Source organism: Bubalus bubalis, chromosome 3 (genome assembly GCF_019923935.1).
Source record: "Bubalus bubalis isolate 160015118507 breed Murrah chromosome 3, NDDB_SH_1, whole genome shotgun sequence".
Classification (NCBI taxonomy): Eukaryota; Metazoa; Chordata; class Mammalia; order Artiodactyla; family Bovidae; genus Bubalus; species Bubalus bubalis.
In genome coordinates, this window is record NC_059159.1 from 30,994,162 (window position 1) to 31,014,415 (window position 20,254).

The 20,254-nt window shown below is 44.3% G+C and overlaps 1 protein-coding gene across 1 annotated transcript in view; it reads right to left on the reverse strand.

Moving 5' to 3' along the window:
* The window catches only part of LOC102397580 (protoheme IX farnesyltransferase, mitochondrial), a 110,490-nt gene that overhangs the window by 70,201 nt on the left and 20,035 nt on the right, over nt 1-20,254 (reverse strand). Inside the window, exon 4 of the mRNA XM_006068247.4 lies at nt 16,545-16,669. Within this exon, the coding sequence (XP_006068309.2) occupies nt 16,545-16,669 (125 nt within the window). The remainder of the gene's footprint in view (nt 1-16,544; nt 16,670-20,254) is intronic.

A 20,254-nucleotide genomic window follows, 5' to 3' on the forward strand; every position in this document is an offset into this window, starting at 1 on the left:
AAAGATACTTAGAGTATCATACTTCATCTGCAGGTGGACATTTGTAGGGGAAAAAATGGGCTAATCATGGAAAGGCTGATTAAGACATGTGGATCACTATTTAAATACTTAAGCCAAGAAATGTACTAATATGGAACGGCACGAAATGTAAATTAACACAGGATCTGGTCTTTTAATTTGACAGCTGTTTGACAACTGCAAAATGGAAAATTGACCTCAGACAACTGCAAATAAATGAGAGACGATTAAGGTAAAGAATTTCACATGGAATGATACAATATCCATTGTAGTAACTTCTCACAGGGGGATAGATAAATGCAGGCTGGAATTTTTATTGTCTTTGAAGGTGCTGGTGCTCAACGGAATTAAATTTCATAGACTACTGTGTGGTACTCTCTTACAATTAATGGCACTTTCTGAAACATAACGCCGCCACCACCATTGGTGGAGAAACAATTGTAAACACATTTGAAATTTCCAATTTGAAAAATTTCAAATTGTTTCTTGAAGCAATTTTCAACTGACCTTCCTCCACTCTACCTTTTGGATGCTAAAGCAGTACCACTCCCCCTTTTTTAAAATTGAAAATAATGAGCTCTTCTACGGTACAGTTTGAGAAGACACAGGTGTTCAGGAAAGCCAGGCACTTCATCTCCAAGCTAAGATTCAGTGGTGGCTCAGTGGTAAAGAATCTGCCTGCCAATGGGTTTGATCCCTGGGTCAAGAAGATCTCCTGGAGAAGGAAATGGCAACCCACTGCAGTATTCCTGCTTGGGAAATCCCATAGGCAGAGGATCCTGGCGGGCTACAGTCCACAGGGTCTCAAAAGAATCGGACATGACTTAGTGACTAAACAACAACAAAAGATTCAGTGGCTTGATTCTATCTAATCTACTGAGATAGTTTGTACTTCACTTTTCTTGGCGTGATGAAAATAAGGGGAGAAAAGTACATGCCACCATTTAGCTGTGAAGAATTCTATTTTCAGAAGGCAGATTTTTTTTTTCTTCTTCTTAAAAAAAGTGTTGATAAATGATAATATATAAATTATGTCCTATTTCAAAGGCCAGACTTGGGGGTGACCAAAGAATTTCCTTGAATGTTCAGGGAAAATTCAATCCACTGGCAGGTTTTGTCTGGTCTACATGGGATTAAAAAAAAAATTTTTTTTTTGAGCCAACATTTCACATTGAAAGCTCAGGAAATTTCCCAGGAAAACCCAAGTGTCTACTGAAAAAAAGACGGAGGTTCTAGCTGCATGGGTTCTGCTCAGGCCAAACGTAGCAGCTGCTCCTGGGCACTCGCCTTCCAGCTCATCAAGGCCACCACGCAGCCTGACGAGAAGTAAAATGTGGGAGGAGGAGAGTCCAAAGCATCTGCCTCTGAAAATGGAAAAAACTGCTGAGGGTAACTGAGATGGGTTCCCTGTAATCACGGAATAGCTTTAAGAAAAAATCCCTCATCTCTGAGGCATGTCTATACTCACTTTCCAGCAAGACTGCTTCCTACAAACACTGTTAAGAGTCCCAGGAACTAGGCAGCCTATCGGGAAGGGGGTTGCCCAGCCAGATCTGTGCCCAGGGAAGTCCCTCCTCAGGCCCAGATGCCATCCACAAGAAGACACAGGTGAGTGCTGAGGTCAAGCACAGGCTTCCAGCATCACCCCCTCATCACCTTCCTCTGTGTGTCCTGAACGCCTTAACCGCTCACCACAGTTGTGAGTTTACGTTTATCTGTGTCATTAAGAAATTTTTTTTTTTAATTTAGCTGCTCTGGGTCTTAGTTGTAGCACATAGGGTCTTCTATCTTGTTGCAGTATGCAGGATCTTAGTTCCCTGACCAGCGAGCGATGGAATCTGGGACCTTGCATTTGGAGCATGGAGTCTTAGCCATTGGACCACCAGGAAAGTCTCTGTGTCATTTTTTGACATCAGTTCTCTCGCCAAACAGTAAGCAACATTCATCTTCGACTTATTCATATGCTGAGCTCCTACGATGGTCGGCCAATTTTTAAGGATAAAACCAAGGCTCTGTTCTTGTGGTGCCGACATTACAAGTAGGGGAAAGACAAGAAACCAAAGGACTCATCACAGCAGAGGAGAGGAGTGCAGAGGGTGGGCGTGCCCTTTACAGAAGCGGAAGCTGGAATGAAGCCTGGACACCTGTGAGGAGGTGGTGGGCACGGGAACCTGAGGGACTCCTGGGCAGGAGACTTCCTGAGGGGTAGGGGATGGTGGCAAAAAGCTGCGTGGCTGGAGCGGGGTGAGCAAGGTTGCCAGGGGGAGGAGGGCAACCCTTAGAGGGCACCTGGGGTTTTACTCTGAGTTGATCCATCACCGGTCTCTGACATAACTTCCTTCTGTTTGTCCAAGATCTTTATCTTTTCATCACAGGAAACACTCTGGATGTTCATGCCACTCCCAGCCCACAGACTGCAGCCCCTCCACTGTCCTCAAGTGCAGACTGCTCTCCCCCACCCAGATTCCTTCACTTTCGTCTGATGACAACCGTCAGCTTCCGGTTTCAGCTCCATGTTCTCCTATCTCCTGCTGCCTCTACCCATCTCTACGCAAAATATGCAGCAAACCCCACCCCCCCAGCCCCCGCCAAAAAAAAAAAAGCCCAAACTGAACGATCATTTATTTGCCAAGACCTGCTCCTTCTTCTGTGTTCCCCATCTCACTAGATGACACTCTATCCATCACTCCACATCTACCCAGTATTTGTTTTTTCCAGTGGTCGTGTACAGACGTGAGAGTTGGACCATAAAGAAGGCTGAGCGCTGAAAATTTGACGCTTTTGAACTGTGATGCTGGAGAAGACTCTTGAGAGTCCCCTGGACAGCAACAAGATCAAACCAGTCAATCCTAAAGGACATCAACCCTGAATATCCATTGGAAGGAAAGGATTGATGCTGAAGCTGAAACTCCAATACTTTGGTCACCTGATGAGAAGAGTCGACTCACTGGAAAAGACCCTGATTTTGGGAAAAGATTAGGGCAAGAGGAAAAGGGGGAGACAGAGGATGAGATGGTTGGATGGCATCACCAACTCAATGGACATGAGTTTGACAAGCTCCAGGAGACAGTGAAGGACAGATAGTGCTGCAGTCCATGGGGCTGCAAAGAGTTGGACACAACTGAGTGACTACATTTTTACTTTTTTCTTTTCAGCACTAGGACACTGAATGAAGGATCGAGTCCTCTAACTTGATACCTCTCCTGATGGCGCCCTTTCAGGCTCTCATGATCTCTGCTTCCTGTCTGAACAGGTTTGTCCTCAAGCTTTGCTTCACAGAATGGCTAAATCAATTTTTTATAGAAAGAAAATCTGCCTACCTCCTTTCCTCATTCAATAAATTTCTATTCATAAGAATAGTAGAGTGGGTAACCGTTCCCTTCTCCAGGGGGTCTTCCCAACCCAGGGATCGAACCCAGGTCTGCCACACTGTAGGCAGCTTCTTTACCATCTGAGCCACCAGGGAAGCCCAATAAAAAGTAATAATAATTAACATCAATTGCCTACTTTCTAAGTACCAGGCCCTTCTTTAAGAACCAAATATGTCATTTAACTTTCTCAGCAACCTCCTCTGTTGGGAAAGTTAGGTGCCCAAGTCACAGGTAGACACAGAGCTGGCACACCAGCCTGGTCAGCGAGCCTGGGCTCTGCCCTCAGGCTCCTGACCTCTCTAAGCACCTCTCTTGTGCAGATAAACAGATGGGGGCAGTCAGATGCATCCTTACAAATCGTGAAGAGCGCCGTGAAGGGACAGTGTGGGTGTGACGCAGGGCAGCAGTCAGGGGGCAGGTGGGGCCTGCTGCCACTGCACTGCCTGGTCCCTCACCACGGTCCTCCCCTCTGCCTGGTGGTGTCTCCTTGTTACAATATCTATTGCCCAGCTTTTGCTTTTCCACGTAGACTCTGAGAGAGAATCAACCTTCCTGTCAGCCCAGCACACGACACAGGTGCCCAGGGAGTGTCTGCCGTGTGGCTAGCACTTGAGCTGCGATCCCTGCGGTGGAAGGAGGTGGGGGCTGGAGAGGGACCAGACCACACAGCCTCCGTGGGTCAAAGCTAGCATTTTCTTCTCTACCCTCTCAAGAGCTTGAGAGCCAGCACAGGTGTGATGGCTTTATGACCACCCACCAGCGGTTGCCCAGCACCTCCCGGGGAGTCTGGGTGCTTGACCCCCCACCCCCACTAAAAGCCCTGCAGTGGAACCTCACAGCATCCTCCCCACCCCGTGTCTCAGGCTTCTGCTGTGCTGTGCTGGACACGCATCCTCTGGCTGATGTTTCACGTCTCTGGGTCTTTACTCATGACCTTCTCTCTGCCTGGAAAGATCTCCCCTCATAGCATCCACCTGGTAAGTGCCCACCTCACCTTCAGAGGCTCTGGCCCCTTCTCCAGGAGGCTCTCCTGACCTCCAGAGGCTGCAATGACCCCTGTCGACCCCTCCCTTGTACACCTACAGCACGGCCCGACTTCTAGCCCTGTGTAGAGCTGCTCTGCTGTATTGTTTTACTGCACTTACTTATACAACTGCCTTCCTCTGCCACACTGGGGGCTGCTCTTTTTGATCACTCGTGAAAGGAGTCAATACTTGTGTGAGGATTCTTCCTGAAAATAACTTTCAAGAAGAGATGGCCACACTGGATAAGCGTTTCCTACTACCTAAAGAACTTCTTTCCACCAGGCAGGGGAACATCAAGGGGATTTCAACAGCCTACCCCTCCTTGATAATTCTGACTTGAACTAAGCAGAATAAACAAAATTCTGTGCAAGTGAAAACTAGTTCAGTTGCATATTCCTGACTTTCAAAGGCATTAAAGCAAAGTCCTGAAGCCTAAATGTTCACTGAGCACTTAGGGAAAGGGTCATTTTTTAATACAAGCTGACTGTACTTAAGCCAGGATGGCTAAATATCTCTCTGCTAAAAAACTTAGGAACTGTTTTTCTTCTTCTGTGAAAACATGTCAGACTTTGAATTGAAGGCCTGTCTAATTGTTCCAGGTTAACCACATGCTTATTTAAATAAGCTATGTTGCCATTCAGTCATTTATTCAAGAGTAAGTGAAAATCAAGGGGGTAGGGGTAGAATCCATGCTCAGTCCCTTACTAATACCCTAATTTACCAAATCCCTGAATATTTTTATAAGAATTGATAATCTGGACTTAAGACAGTTTTATATTCTTAACACCCGATGTTTTGGTTAATCCCCATTATTTTAAATTAGGAGTTGACAGCATTAACTTTGGAAGAGAAATCTTTATTCACATATCTTCAGAAAGCTGTTTAAGGTAATTATACACAGCACTGTTTAATCCTTCTTATTAGTTCACCTAATAACAGTAATATGAACGACTGCAATTTTCTACATCATCAGCCATAGTTTTGCTAAAAGCAACACCAGACTAACATAATTTTTACTCAGATATGTTAATGAAAATACTAGGATGTTACACTAGACTTTCATTTCAGCATTAGTTTCCTTTTTTATGAGCTAGCAGGTAAACATCCTCCAGGATTAAAGGAATCTCATTGGAACAAAAGCATATTATCTTAGCATTGTAAGGTTACACAGTATATTTTAAGGTACAAAGATACTCTATGTTACAAGTATACATAAATCTTATTAACTACTAAATTTTCTCTTTTGTTTCATCCTATCTTTATGTTCCATCACTCAGATCCTTCAGAATGTCTTTGTTCCCCCTTGTGATTGCTGCTTCCGGGAGAAATCTGGCATAGCATCTAAAGGAAACGCCAGCGCGAGGTTTTCCTTAAGATTAATCACACAGGTAAGCAATTTCCCCTTCTTGCCAAACAGTATTTTCTAAAACTTCTTAGAAAATCAATAAGACAGGGCTGGGTGGTCGTGGCAATGTGAATTTTAGGATTTACTTTAATCACTTACACACACATTTTAAAGGTCTGATAGCTTGCCTAAAGCAGTATGGAGCTCCTTTACTGGTTAGAAATTAGCAGGAGACAAAGGATTCTCAGAAGTCAGTCTGTTTTCAAGAGCACAGGCCTCACAGACCTGTTCCACTGTCCACTGCCGACACCCTGATTCCTCTTCAAGAGTCTGGGAGTTTGGTGTGGAATTCAGAACCATCAAATGACTCCAATTCTAAAGTATAAATACTAAAGCATCCACTTTTTTCATGCGTTAAACTTTAAAAGCAGTGACTAAGGCAAAGAGAGTATGAGATGGTCTCCCAGGGTCAGTCTACATGGTCAGGTTCAACAGCAGTGCCATCAATGAAGAGTCATCTAACCCAGAAAACAGCAGGGTCAGGAGGAGGAGGGTCTGTGGTTCAGAGCAGAGAACAGACATGCTTACGGGATTCAGAACAAGCTACTGGGAAAGGCAAAACATAACTGAAGATTTTGGGGAAAGAAAGATAATTTGGGAAGAAACTCAACTTGACCCCTGCCGGCTGGTGAGATGGAGCCAGCCAGGGAGGAAGCAGGTTTCTATCTTCCACATCACAGTCAAGCACGACCCACTACTCAGAGATGCAGCCACAAAGCCCAGCTCCAGAAACCCAGATTAGCCTCACTTCTGTCATCTCCATGCGAGTCTCAATTAAATACCTGCTTTTTTGATTTATCAACCTTTTTTCACCAATAGTACAAGTATTAGTCGCTCAGTCATGTCTGACTCTTTGTAACCTCATGGACTGTAGCCTGCCAGGATTGCTCTGTCCATGGAATTTTCCAGGTAAGAATACTGGAGTGGGTTGCCATTCCATTCTCCAGGGGATCTTCCTGACCCAGGGATCAAAGGTGGGTCTCCTGAATTGCAGGCAGATTCTTTACCATCTGAGTCACCAGGGAAACCCAATATTTTTCACCGATATTTTTTAGATTTATTGGAACTGACAACGCAACTCCACAGGCCTCTGAGGCAGAGCACAAATGACAGCTGCTGAGCCTAAGTCACCACATGTTCAAACACCGGGCAGGTATTACACACTGCTGCTGCTGCTGCTGCTGCTAAGTCGCTTCAGTCGTGTCAGACTCTGTGCGACCCCGTAGACGGCAGCCTACCAGGCTCACTAGGAATACATAAATACGCATATTCACTCACACACACACACACATTATAGTTTGCAAGGTTAACACTGAGGAAAACAAACACGTCTCCTTGCCATTCTCTATATTACGACCCTAACTGGAGACAAATGGATGGTAACCAGATTCTCAAAGTGGGCCCAAAACAGGCCAAACTTTTATATTAACAACAATCACAACAGCTAACATTAACGGAGCACTTGGCTTTCATAGAGATGAGTGCCTCAAATCCTCCCATCTCACTAGAGACGGAGATGTCACCAACCCATGAAGGTCCCCTCGCCTCGGGGCTCCACAGCGAGAATGCCAGCAGTCACCTGAGCAAAGGTGACTTGTTCAGCGGTAACGGCCCTCATCTGAGTGGTGCTGAGACTAAAACATTCCGAGTGAGAGGAAGAAGCAGCGAGCTCGGGGTCGCATCCAAAAATTCTGCCCTCAACCCCGCCAGGTGTGTAATCAACGGCACAGCTAAGCGTCACTTCATTCTTCTACACCACAACGGGATGATGCCACCACACAGCCAGTTAATGCAGCACGTAAATCATAAACACTGTCTATGAACCTATGTTCAGGCTACTGTCGACTCTACATCTGCAGGCAGAGCTTCACCTGGAGGTATTTAGGTTATGAATTCCAGTGCCAAACTCACTCGACTCGGCTGGATCATTCTGGAGCAGAGAATCAAATGTAATTTAGGAAGTATTTGGGGTTTTATATATATATAAATGCAGGAAAAGAGACTCGGCATTGAACGTGCATTTTCTTTCTGATGTTGCTCAGTAATGCTCATCATTTGCCTTCTATGAAAAACACATTTAGCTGGAGACTCCCATGTGCTACTCAGAGACCCTGCAGACCCAACTTAGAGCAGTAGCTAATCCGGGTTGTCTGAATGAGCCACAAGTTGTGGATTTCAGAGGTCTTCGAGGGAATGAGAGTCGCCCACCAGTTAAAACATCAAAGCCCAACAAGTCACAACATTCGGGAGAAAAATACATTTCTCGTATATTGATTTTCCTTATACACACGATGTTCTATAAATCACATCGCCGGCGCTCGCTGACATCAGTCGGACTCGCCCAGGATACAACACTGGGTTCCCTAACCACTTCTGTCCACCATGGAAGATGAAAGTCAGTTCCTATTGCTTAAGGCGGACTGCAGAGTCAAAACAAAAGAAACATCAGAGAAAGCGAAAATGGAGAGAGACGCTTTAGATATTAATCAAGTATTCACTGGGAAAACAGGAAAATCTTTATCTGTCTCCCCTCTTGCAGTTTAAAAGCCTGTGGATTTTCTTCTGCCCTGCCCACCCTATAATTCAGAGCTCTTTATCCAAAGCTCTTCCTTTTTACCTTATTTCAGCCGTGAAAAGTCTCTCAAGCATTGTCAGTATCAAACAAAAAACACGTCTCTTCTTGACCCCATTTCATTCACACCTCTTGATCTCTTTCATTTCCTTTCATAAAAATTCTTCAACATCCACAGATACACCAGACCCCAAAGATAACAGAGCCTTATCGCCTTTACCTTTCTAATTATAACCTACCCCTCAGATCTGAAACTTGACTTACGTTTTGGGCCTTTCTTGTAATTTTCTCCAAAATAACGTCTCAGAGAACATCAATAGTTCTTCTTAGAGCTAAGTCTAAGTTATGAATTCATTTGTCATCCATTTGATCTTTCAAAAGAGTCAGTTTCTGAAATCCTATAAACCTAGATTTAAACAAGCCCTAGCTAATACATGTGAAATGCTCAGAACATGACTTGGCATCTGACAGGTATCAGCTATGACTGTTGTTATGATGGAAACTTCCTGCTACTTCCCTTCACTTCCCCCGTAAATATTTCTTTTTTCCATTATGACTTCCTGGGCAATTTCACCCTGCTGGCCTGCTCTCTGCTGTGGGAAGAGGGGATGGTTGCTCGAGATCAGGGAATCCTATTTACCGGTATCAAGGAGTTAAGCGTTCCCCTGCAACAACACAAGTACCTGTAACCACAGTTGGAAAGTGACTGGGAGCACCGGTCACGTGGACTAAGGGACACTGAGCTTTCACAGACAGGAGAAGATGACCCGCTGGTTGAAGGCAGGAGGAGGCCGACATCTGCTCAATAGAAGGAAGACATTTCTAGTCACCAGGTTGCCCATCAATAGAGCCAGGTACTCTGGGTTCGATCCCTGGGTCGGGAAGATCCCCTGGAGAAGGGAATGGCTACCCACTCCAGTATTCTTGCCTGGGAAATCTCATGGATAGAGGAGCCAGGTGGGCTACAGTCCATTGGGTCACAAAGAGTCAGACACGACTGAGCGACTAATGCACCCTGCAAGCAAGTGACAAGTGTAGTAATCGATCTCTGCCAGGGGTATTGTAAGAGCTAAAGAATTCATCAAACCTCTTCAACAGCTTACTGATGGCAGAGTAGTAACGGAGGGAAACACTCTTTGTCTGAGCTGTAGGTGCTCACACCCAGCACCACAACTGGCATGACAGTAGGTCCAACAGGTGCCTACAGAGAGGGTGAAAGTGAGGCAAGCCAGGTGGCCTGGGTCCAGTCGGTGCACTTGAGAGGAGAAAAGCCAGCGCCTGAGCCCCGATATTTTGATACAAAGATGCTTTTAGCACAGCTCACTTATAGTGAAGGGCTTCCCTTCTGGCTCAGCTTGTAAAACATCTGCCTGAAATGCAGGAGACCCTGGTTTGATTCCTGGGTCAGGAAGATCTGCTGGAGAAGGGATAGGCTACCCACTCCAGTATTCATGAGCTTCTCTTGTGGCTCAGCTGGTAAAGAATCCACCTGCAATGTGGGAGACCTGGGTTCAATCCCTGGATTGGGAAGATCCCCTGAAGAAGGGAAAGGCTATGCACTCCAGTATTCTGGCCTGGAGAGTTCCATGGACTGTACAGTCCATGGGGTCGCAAAGAGTCAGACATGACTAAGAGACTTTCACTTTCATTTACAGCGAAAGAGATGAAGTGTGGGTGGGCTACGAATAGAGAGACTGGTGATTTCCTGTCTGAATTGGAACACTTGAGAGTCAAAAGGGGCATGAAGAGTTATTACACAAGGAACAGCAGCATGAACCAGGCCGTGTGGTCAACCTGGCCATCAGCGGGCAGAAGAAACGTGAGCCAGGCTGCCCGAGGCTGAAACCATAGCCGGGATCTCAAGTAAAATCAGAAGGAGAAATTATCAAAGCAGCAGTTCTCATTGGAGGGACTGTGGTTCCCAAGGAACACTTGGCAAAGTCTGAAGACATTTTCATTTGTCACACTGGGGGGGGTCGGTGCCAACAGCACCCCGTTGGCAAAGATGGGGACACTGGGAAACACCCCCCCGGTGCTGAGGACCATTTTCCAGCCCAACCGCCAGGAGTGCCGAGACTCAGAATTCCTCTATTAAAAATTACAAGATCTGACTGAGTTAACATATGAAACATTGGCATTTCAAAACCCCTGCCCAAAGACCGCAGAACATATTCAAACCCTACAGGACAAAAGTTAATCCAGTCTACAGACTGCAAGATCTCTTGAACAAAGGCATATGTCCAACAGCAAAATGGGCAAACACTGACAAACAGAAACAGCAAGTAAGCATTTAAAAAGTCTCCCAATGAAAAAAACCCAACTCCACCTCCTCTGTAATCAGACCACCTTGAATCAAAAGGGCAACATCTAAGGACACCTATAGACCCAGCATAGATTTCAGGGTCAGTGAGGAGCAGTCCCATGGCACCAAATGGAAGTATAAGCAGATTAAAGCAAACAGAGACCTTCAGGAAGAAATTTAGCTGCACTTAAAGCACACATCGTTTTAAATTTTAACTTTCTTTTAGTTAAATCACACAGTTTCAGCAATCTATCTAAAGAAATAGTGAAGGACGGGGTTCAAAGATTCAGCTATAAGAATTTCAGTTTAGGATTATTTATCTGGGCAAAAACTGAAAATCCCTAAAATGTTAAACAAAGAGAAACTGATTAAACAAATCATGGTACATCTACAGAAGACTCTTAAAATCATGCTATAAGGCAAATACTGACACAGAAAGACGTTCGTGATATACTACTTAAAGGAAAAAATATATAGAAACTATGCATATTACATAAACCATTTCTGTGCGATATTAATATATGCCTGAAGGTATGTGTGTGAAAAAGGCCTATACAGCAATAACATAAATCAAAATGTTAAGCAGTGGATCTCTTCAGTGCTGGGCTACAGGCCACGAGGGCAGGGCTTGTTGCTTTTTCTCTACTGTGACTCTAACACTCAGAACAGTGCCAGGCACAAGCAAAACACAACATTTAAAATGTCATTTTTACTTATTTATAGTTTCTTACAGATTTTGCAATAAACACTTAATTTGCATAATAGTTTCTTCCTTCCTGTGGCTTTTTTTTTCACATTCATAAAGCAATGGTATTTATTTATTATTTTTACTTACAATGATTCACCTTTTTTATTGGGATTTAATGGCACAATAATTTTTTCAATGTTGCTTTTAAAAAAAGAATAATTCAATGGTAAAACAAAATGTTTAACAATAGAAATGGAAATAATGCCACCTATCCCTCAGGGTTGTAAGGTTTAAATAATAATTTGTGTGAATACACTCTGTAAATGCTAAGGCACTGCATGAATGTTAGAAATTAATTATTCTGCTAAAATCATACATTCCAGAGTTAAACCATTGTCACACATGCTTTGGCTGGTGGCCTTCCTCCCAGCAATTTTACTTCCCGTATTTTGTCCTCTAACAACAAAGGTGTGTGTGGCATCACTTGTAGGAGCAGAGCTAAAAGGGCAGAGGACTGGCACAGCCATGAAATCAAACAGTGCATCATTATTAAAATCAACCTGTATATATGCACTTATTGACACACACTCTTGATCTTTATTTAAAAAACTCATGCATATGTAACATAAGTAAAATAATCCTACTTCAGTTCAGTTGCTTAGTCGCGTCCAACTCTTTGTGACCCCATGGACTGCAGCACTCCAGGCCTCCCTGTCCATCACGAACTCTTGGCATCCACCCAAACTCATGTCCATTCAGTCAGTGATGCCATCCAACTATCTCATCCTCTGTCGTCCCCTTCTCCTCCTGCCCTCAATCTTTCCCAGCATCAGGGTCTTTTCAGATGAGTCAGCTCTTTGCATCAGGTGGCCAAAGATTGAAGTTTCAACTTCAACACCAGTCCTTCCAATGAACACTCAGGACTGATCTCCTTTAGGATGGACTGGCTGGATCTCCTTGCAGTCCAAGGGACTCTCAAGGGTCTTCTTCAATATCACAGTTCAAAAGCATCAATTCTTTGGTGCTCAGCTTTCTTTATAGTCCAACCCTCACATGCATACCTGACTACTGGAAAAACCATAGCCTTGACTAGACAGACCTTTGTTGGCAGAGTAATGTCTCTGCTTTCTAACATGTTGTCTAGGTTGGCCATAACTTTTCTTCCAAGGAGTAAGTGTCTTTTAATTTCATGGCTGCAATCACCATCTGCAGTGATGTTGGAGCCCCCCAAAATAAAGTCAGCCACTGTTTCCCCATCTATTTGCCATGAAGTGATGGGACCAGAGGCCATGATCTTCATTTTCTGAATGTTGAGCTTTAAGCCAACTTTTTCACTCTCCTCTTTCACTTTCATCAAGAGGCTCTTTAGTTCCTCTTCACTTTCTGCCATAAGGGTGGTGTCATCTGCATATCTGAGGTTACTGATATTTCTCCCAGCAATCTTGATTCCAGCTTGTGCTTCTTCCAGTCCAGCATTTCTCATGATATACTCTGCATATAAGTTAAATAAGCAGGGTGACAATATACAGCCTTGACGTACTTCTTTTCCTATTTGAAACCAGTCTGTTGTTCCATGTCCCTTTCTAACTGTTGCTTCCTGACCTGCATATAGGTTTCTCAAGAGGCAGGTCAGGTGGTCTGGTATTCCCATCTCTTTCAGAATTTTCCACAGTTGATTGTGATCCACACAGTCAAAGGCTTTGGCATAGTCAATAAAGCAGAAATAGATGTTTTTCTGGAACTCTCTTGCTTTTTCCATGATCCAGCGGATGTTGGCAATTGGATCTCTGGTTCCTCTGCCTTTTCTAAAACCAGCTTGAACATCTGGAAGTTCACGGTTCACGTATTGCTGAAGCCTGGCTTGGAGAATTTTGAGCATTACTTGACTAGCATGTGAGATGAGTGCAATTACAATCCCACTTACAGCTTATTAAAACAGTATCTGTCATGTCAAACAATCAAAATGGTTGTGATGATAATTTTTTGATAATTTTTATCTTTCAGTTTGTTAATTCATTCTACTTGAGCTCACTCAGCTTTTTCCTTTTGGCCTCTCTGTTTTCAAGATAAGATCAGTCAAGGCCATCTATAACATTTTATTTTCCAGTCGCTGAATTTTATGGATTGTTTTCATCCCTGGAAGGCACTCCCACTCTCAAGCTGCCCTATGGCTTTAAATGAAGCATGTGTATGGTTTACAAAACATGGGTGTAATTGCTTTTTACATTTTCATGTTAGTGGTTTCTTATATATACATGTATCTCTTTATGCATTAGTCAGGACTTCATATATCAGAGGCTAAATCTCATTTTCCCTCCTTAAAAGAAAGGTTAAGAACTGCTTTCCAAAGCTTTATGTTTCCTACTTTTACACAGAGAGATCACAGAAGTAGGGTATAAAGAAGAAACACTCAGAACTAAATGAATAACAGCAATGAGAAGTATTTTTAAAAACATGAAATGTTACTTGAATCCTTCTGTAAATGTGACAGGGGACATTTTCTTCCCACAGAACTCCAACAGAAGCTGGAGATCAGTCTTGCACACCAACCACACTTCTGCACTCTTTTAGTGGGAAGCCAGCTCCTTTAAAAAACCAGGAAGCTCTTCCTTTTCGACTGTTTCTTTCTCTGCATGCTTTCAAAAGCTCATGCAAATCCTTGTGGCCTTGTGCTCTTTGATGCTAAAGAAAAGCATTGATGAAAATGGCCTCACCTTCCTTTATTTTATGAGACTGCTTAACAACACTAGAATTAAAATATCCCCACCGTTATTTAGAAAATACTGTCATTTGAGAAGCTAACTGACACTATTATAATGATGAAATTCGATGATGGAAATCAGTGAGATTTTTTTAAGTATTACAAGGCTTCCGAATGAAATCAGAGCCCAAGACAAGTGGAGGGAAGCAATACGGATAAACAGGAGAGGATGAGGAAAGTATTTGTGTGCCCAACAGCCCTGACTGAGGGTGGACACCATGCCCAATGCTGCTGATGCCTGTGGGGGGTATGAGAAAGTTCTAGAAGAAGAGCGGGACAGTTGTGTGTGTGAAAGGTAGGCAGGGCTAGGACACAAGCCTGAGGAGGAGGCAGGACAAGACTCTTGGCATTTGTCATCACAGAAAGAATCCCCCTATGGAGGCTGCAGCTTCCCCAGCAGTTTAAAACCCACAGAACCCAACTCAGCCCCTGGAGCAAACTGTGAAATAACACGGCCATCTAAACGCATTTCAACTTAAAACATTTCTAAAACCTTGGTTTATGTTCAGCTTCCATAATAAACTTCTGCCTAATATAAATCATTCCACTTTATTTCCTCCAGATATTTCTTTGCTACAATTGAATGGTTTTACTCCATCATGAATTCTTGACCACCTTTTTATTCCTTTTGGTGGTGATGGTGGGGGGGAGGGGCGTCAGACAGCTCCAACTCAAGGCCAGTCTATTTTTTTAAAAGACTTTTTGATGTAGATCATTTTATTTATTTATTTTATTTCATTTTTTAAAGTGTTTATTGACTCTGTTACATCTGTTTTATGTTTTGGTTTTTTTGGCCCCAAGGCATGTGGGATGTTAGCTCCCTGACCAGGGATCGAACTCGTACCTCCTGCCTTGGAAGGCAAAGTCCTAACCACTGGACTGCAAGGGAAGTCCCCCACTCTGTGTCATCTTTTATAATATCTAGGGACCATTTGATGTTTATGAGCTTGTGTTGCTATTTTCTGAGTCTCCATACTTTTGTCCGAAGCCTCTATTAAAATCTATGTAACTGGAACAGAAGACAGCAATTGATATTATTAATCTTATGACCTGGATTTATAACTACTGAATACATACAAGTGATAATTTAATATTTTAAATTTTAATTTTAAATATTTTGAAAAATAGACCCACAAATAGTCACATAAACCCAATTTGCTTATACTGCTTTTTATTCAAATCGTCATTAAAAACGTGTTCATTGTGAAACCGTCATCAATCTCTTCGCTGGGGAACAAGGGAGGGTACAACAGGAAGAGATGGCTTGTGGTTTACAGGAGGGGCGTGGGGGGTGGTGGTGAGTAGAGCTGGTTGAACCTCCTGCAGCACTGTTTTGATGTAAAATCGGAACAGAAAATTAACTTTATTTGAAATGCATTGACCCTTCTCCAAGCAGCTGATAACACATGGTAAAAGCACACTGTAGATGTTTCCGAATGAAAAGGCTCATGCTTTGCAGACTACCAGCGCATGCATCCACTTGGCCAAGCTGTTTTCCTGCTGGTAACTTCAATTCCTGTTTTAAAACCATGCCAACTCCTCTTGGGTGTTCTGGTGAGGAGAATGACTTTCTTTACATTTTAGCCAAGACTTTTCCACCACAATATCTTATGAGAAAGCCACAAGGTTGGGGCACACACTGCAGTGACCAGGCTGGGGAGGGGAAGGCATTTTAGAGAATTATTTTGACATTTAAAATAATAGTGAGGGGAAGAAGTATTAAAAATAATGTGCTAATTAAGTTTTTTGATATATTCTGATTCCACGGGCCAAGTTTACTGAGGACTGAATTAAAGAATTTTTTTTTTAAAGATGGATGTGCTTGTTTAAAATACACTGTTTTGCATAGTGGTGGTTTTAAAATGCAAACAAGTCAAACCAAAGGAAGAACAACACATAATAATGTAAGCTTGGGGGAATGTGCCTGAAGTGCGAAAGAGAAGCGAGTCTGATAGCTCTAAAGCACTTTCTAAAAAATGAACTATTTTAATTGAATTGAATTAATTAGCTTATTTTTTGGCCGTGCCATGTGGCATGTGGGATCTTAGTTCCCCAACCAGGGATCAAACATGCACCCTGTGAATTGGAAGCACAGAGTCCTAACCACTGGACTGTCAGGGAAGTCTCTCTAAAACACTTTCCAACCTCAAAGCCTGGTCATTTGAGAAAGATACTCTATTGCTCTCGCTTCTGAATATACCTGAAAACGTTTCACCTGAAAAGAAAAAGACAGACTGGTTCGGGGCCCCAAACCTTGCAAGACACGCAGCGTTCTAGGCTCACAGGACCTTCCCAGCAATGGGTGTGATTTGGGAGGGGTCTTTTTCTTTTTAAATGCCACAATATGACAATCTCAGAAGAAGCGACGATAGCCTGACCCGGCTGAAAGGTGTTGCACTAACCTGATTGATGGAGTTGGCAGCGCAGGAAGCCAGGCCTGTTCCAGCAAAGGTAAGCAGGAAGCAGGACCAGTCAAAAGGCGCTGGAGCCAGGGCGAAGCCAGCTGAGGTGGTGCTGACGACCAGGGCTGCAACACAGAAACAAACCAGGGGCTGTCACCAGGCAGGGTGGAGGGTCCCGGCCATGCAAGCCCGCCTCCAGGCAGACCAATCCCCACCGTAAGAGCATGGACTGCAGGCTAACCTTTCATTGGAAAATTAAGCTTTACAGAACATCATTCTGATAATAAAAACTCTATGTTTATTACAGAAAAATGCCATTACATTCAAGAGTAAAAACTAAGTGGGTGTTTCAGATCCAGTCGTTCACTTATTCACTCAACACTCACTCACTGTATACCTAATCCACAATCAGTACCTACTAGACGTGAGGCATTGTGCTGAGCAGGTTAGGCTCTATTCTGCCTTGAGGTCCTTGTACTTTTTATTCCCTCTGCCTCTTCCCCTGGCTGGATCCTCCTCATCTTCCAGGTCCTGCCTTAGAGATCGTATCTTAGGGAGAACTGCCCCATCATCTCATGTGCAGAAAGCCCTCCAGGCTGACAGTGCCCTTGCGCTTCCTTTCTGGCGCTTGTCACTCTCTGGCTTCCGCCTGGAATATAAGCTCCATGGAGGCAGGTGCCCTGACTGTCTGGCTCGCTGCTACTTTCGGGGATCCCACTGCGCCAGGCAAGGAGTACTTACTGGGGGCTGAGGAGGCAGGGTGCTAGCTGTCACACTGCAGAACGGCAAGCTAAGGAGTTTGCACTCGTCTGGTCAAGAAGCCCCCTATCACTGGCTGTTTAACCAGGAGCAGTGGGCACCCTGACTTAGAACACACAGAGGGACCATCTGAGAGGCTCGACTATCAATCCACAGGGAACGAGGGCAGAACCATGGGGAACCAGATACACAGAAGGGATGACTTTCTCAGTATATCGTCAGCAAAATCTAGAGTTACCAATATAAAGAACAACCTTAGATCAAAAAAACCAGGTCAACATTTTGCATTGAGCTTTGTAAATAGGTTTAAAAAATCAATTACCATCACGGTGGAAAAGACAGTACCATTATCAGTGAAATGTCAAACTAAAAATACTGTAAGAAGAAAATTCACTTTGTTTGAAATCAAAAAGGGTATGTAGTTGCACAAAACCAATGGTTTTTCTTTTTATTTGCCCCCAGAGCTTGACTGCGGAGAAGGCAATGGCACCCCACTCCAGTACTCTTGCCTGGAAAAATCCCATGGACGGAGAAGCCTGGTAGGCTCCAGTCCATGGGGTCGCTAAGAGTCGCGACTGAGCGACTTCACTTTCACTTTTCATTTTCATGCATTGGAGAAGGAAATGGCAACCCACTCCAGTATTCTTGCCTGGAGAATCCCAGGGACAGAGGAGTCTAGTGGGCTGCCGTCTATGGGGTTGCATAGAGTCGGACATGACTGAAGTGACTTAGCAGCAGCAGCAGAGCTTGACTGGGTGACAAGCAATAAACACAGAACATGTAATTTTTGACTAATGGGTCAACTCTTGAGCTGAGAAGAGACACCAAGTAGTTTGCAAAAAAACTGACAGAGAGAAAAGGATAATGCTTTAGTAAGACTTAGTAATGATTAAATCTACAAAATGGAAATACTGCCTCATTTAAAAATATACAAATTGTAAATGGTAACACAGATTAAAAAATGACAGGGACCATTATTACTAGAGAGGAAGAAATCTGAATTTTTGTAACACATTTCCAGAAAAAGATCAAACGCTAATGAAGAATGTATTTTTACTTCATCAAAGCAATTAAAGAAAGAGAAAGGGAAAGAAAATTGATAAATTGTAAAATTGACCGAAGCAATATTCTCGCACAGCACTGCCATGATGGTAATTAAACTTTTCATTGATTTCCAGGGGATTCATTACGTGGAATCATTTTGCAACACCAGGATCTCATTAAAAGTGAATGTAATATAGTCTTTCATTAATAACACTGGAAATTATATTTTATTTGGTAATCTCGTATTCTGTCCCTTCACAAATAAACAGAAAATCAATGTGGCCGATGAAGCTTGACCCATCCAGTAGAGGCCCAGGAGCGCTGTCCTGTAGTCCCAGGGGGGACTCCGGAGACCCAGGGAAGAGGGACAGCCCCACTCCGATGAACTCCCCACAGCAACCCTGCTCGTGGGTGGGTGTCTACCCCACACAGACTCCGCAGGCCCCTGGGGAGATGCTGGGTGAGAAGGCAGCCCCAACAACCTACACAGCTGCAGCCCTGCCCTCTACTCTGCTTGGAGCTGACACCGGGTCTGACATTAAGACTGGCCGCACCACGTCCTCCGACTGGCCAACATCACTGACAAGGAGCCACCAGATACGGTCTCTGGTCTGCCTGCCTCCTCTGGGAGAAGCCCTTATGTTCTCTATAATTAAAAAAAATTTTTTAAAGTTCACAGTCACAAGCAGGCACGCCCTGGCTGGCCCAGAAAAAAGCAAACCTCCTTGAAGTGGGCTGCCTGGGGGCCATGTGGTACAGAGGCCCCCAGGAGCACAGCAGTCCAGGGACCTCAGTCCCAGAGACACAGAGAGATGGACTCTGCCAACAGCCATGGGCCCGGAAGTGGCTCTGCGCCCCAGGTGAGTAGCAAGGCCCCGACCCACACAGTGACTTCAGCCTGGAGGGACCCTGAGCAGAACTGGCCAGGTCAGGCCTGGACTTCTGACCTTTAGAAACTATGAAATAATAGCTTTGTGCTATATTAACCTGCAAAGCTGTTAATGCAGTAAGAGAAAACTAGCAATACTGTAAGGAGGGTGGCATTTGAGGAAGATGAGACTTGAGGACGCAGGGGACGGACTGGAGTGGAGGGAAGATGGCTTAGGAACCACGGAGAGGCCTGCAGGGCCTCAGGGAAGGGACAAGGGCCTGGGAAGGACGGCAGTGGTGCAGATGGAGGTAGAGCAAATCACTCGCAGGCACAGGCCTTCAATAGGGAATAAGCCTAAGTGATTACAGCAAAGGAGCCAAACAATTCAGGAACTCAGAGAACAAAAGGACCGCAAAAGGTCAAAGGGAACTTGGGGTCAGCTAATCTCTGTCCTGATGGAGGGGTGGCTTCACCAGGGGCAGCCTCCTGTGGGATGGGTCTCAGTCTCTCTGTCCCTCTGTTCCAGGCCATTTCAAGACAACTCCCTTGAAATACCTAGCTCTGGGTGTAACTCCTATCTCTGGAGCAACACTGCACAACCTTCAGTCATGCAAATGCCCACCACCCCAGCCCCTGTCTCTCCAGGCACAGCATCCGCAGGGACCAGCCACACGGGACCTCCACGCTCCTGTCCACACCGAGTGACACCTTTCAGAGACGCACTAGTTTCTACCATAACAAGAGCACTCAGGCCAGTGCCTGGCAAATCCTAAGGGCCTAAAAAGTGGTGCTGTTGGTAATTGTTAAAATGTGGTTCGAGATGATCTATTTTTCCAGCCACTACGCTTAGACTTAATGTTTCAAAGCAGTGCCTTAAGGAACGTTGACAAACAACAAAACACTTCACACAAGCTCCGTGTGCCCCAGTTTTACAACATCCAGGGGAGGGACCACAGCACAGTCCTTAATAACTGTGGACTAACTATGATGATGACAAAAACAAAACATACATTTGGGAAGCGCTCTGCAATGCCAA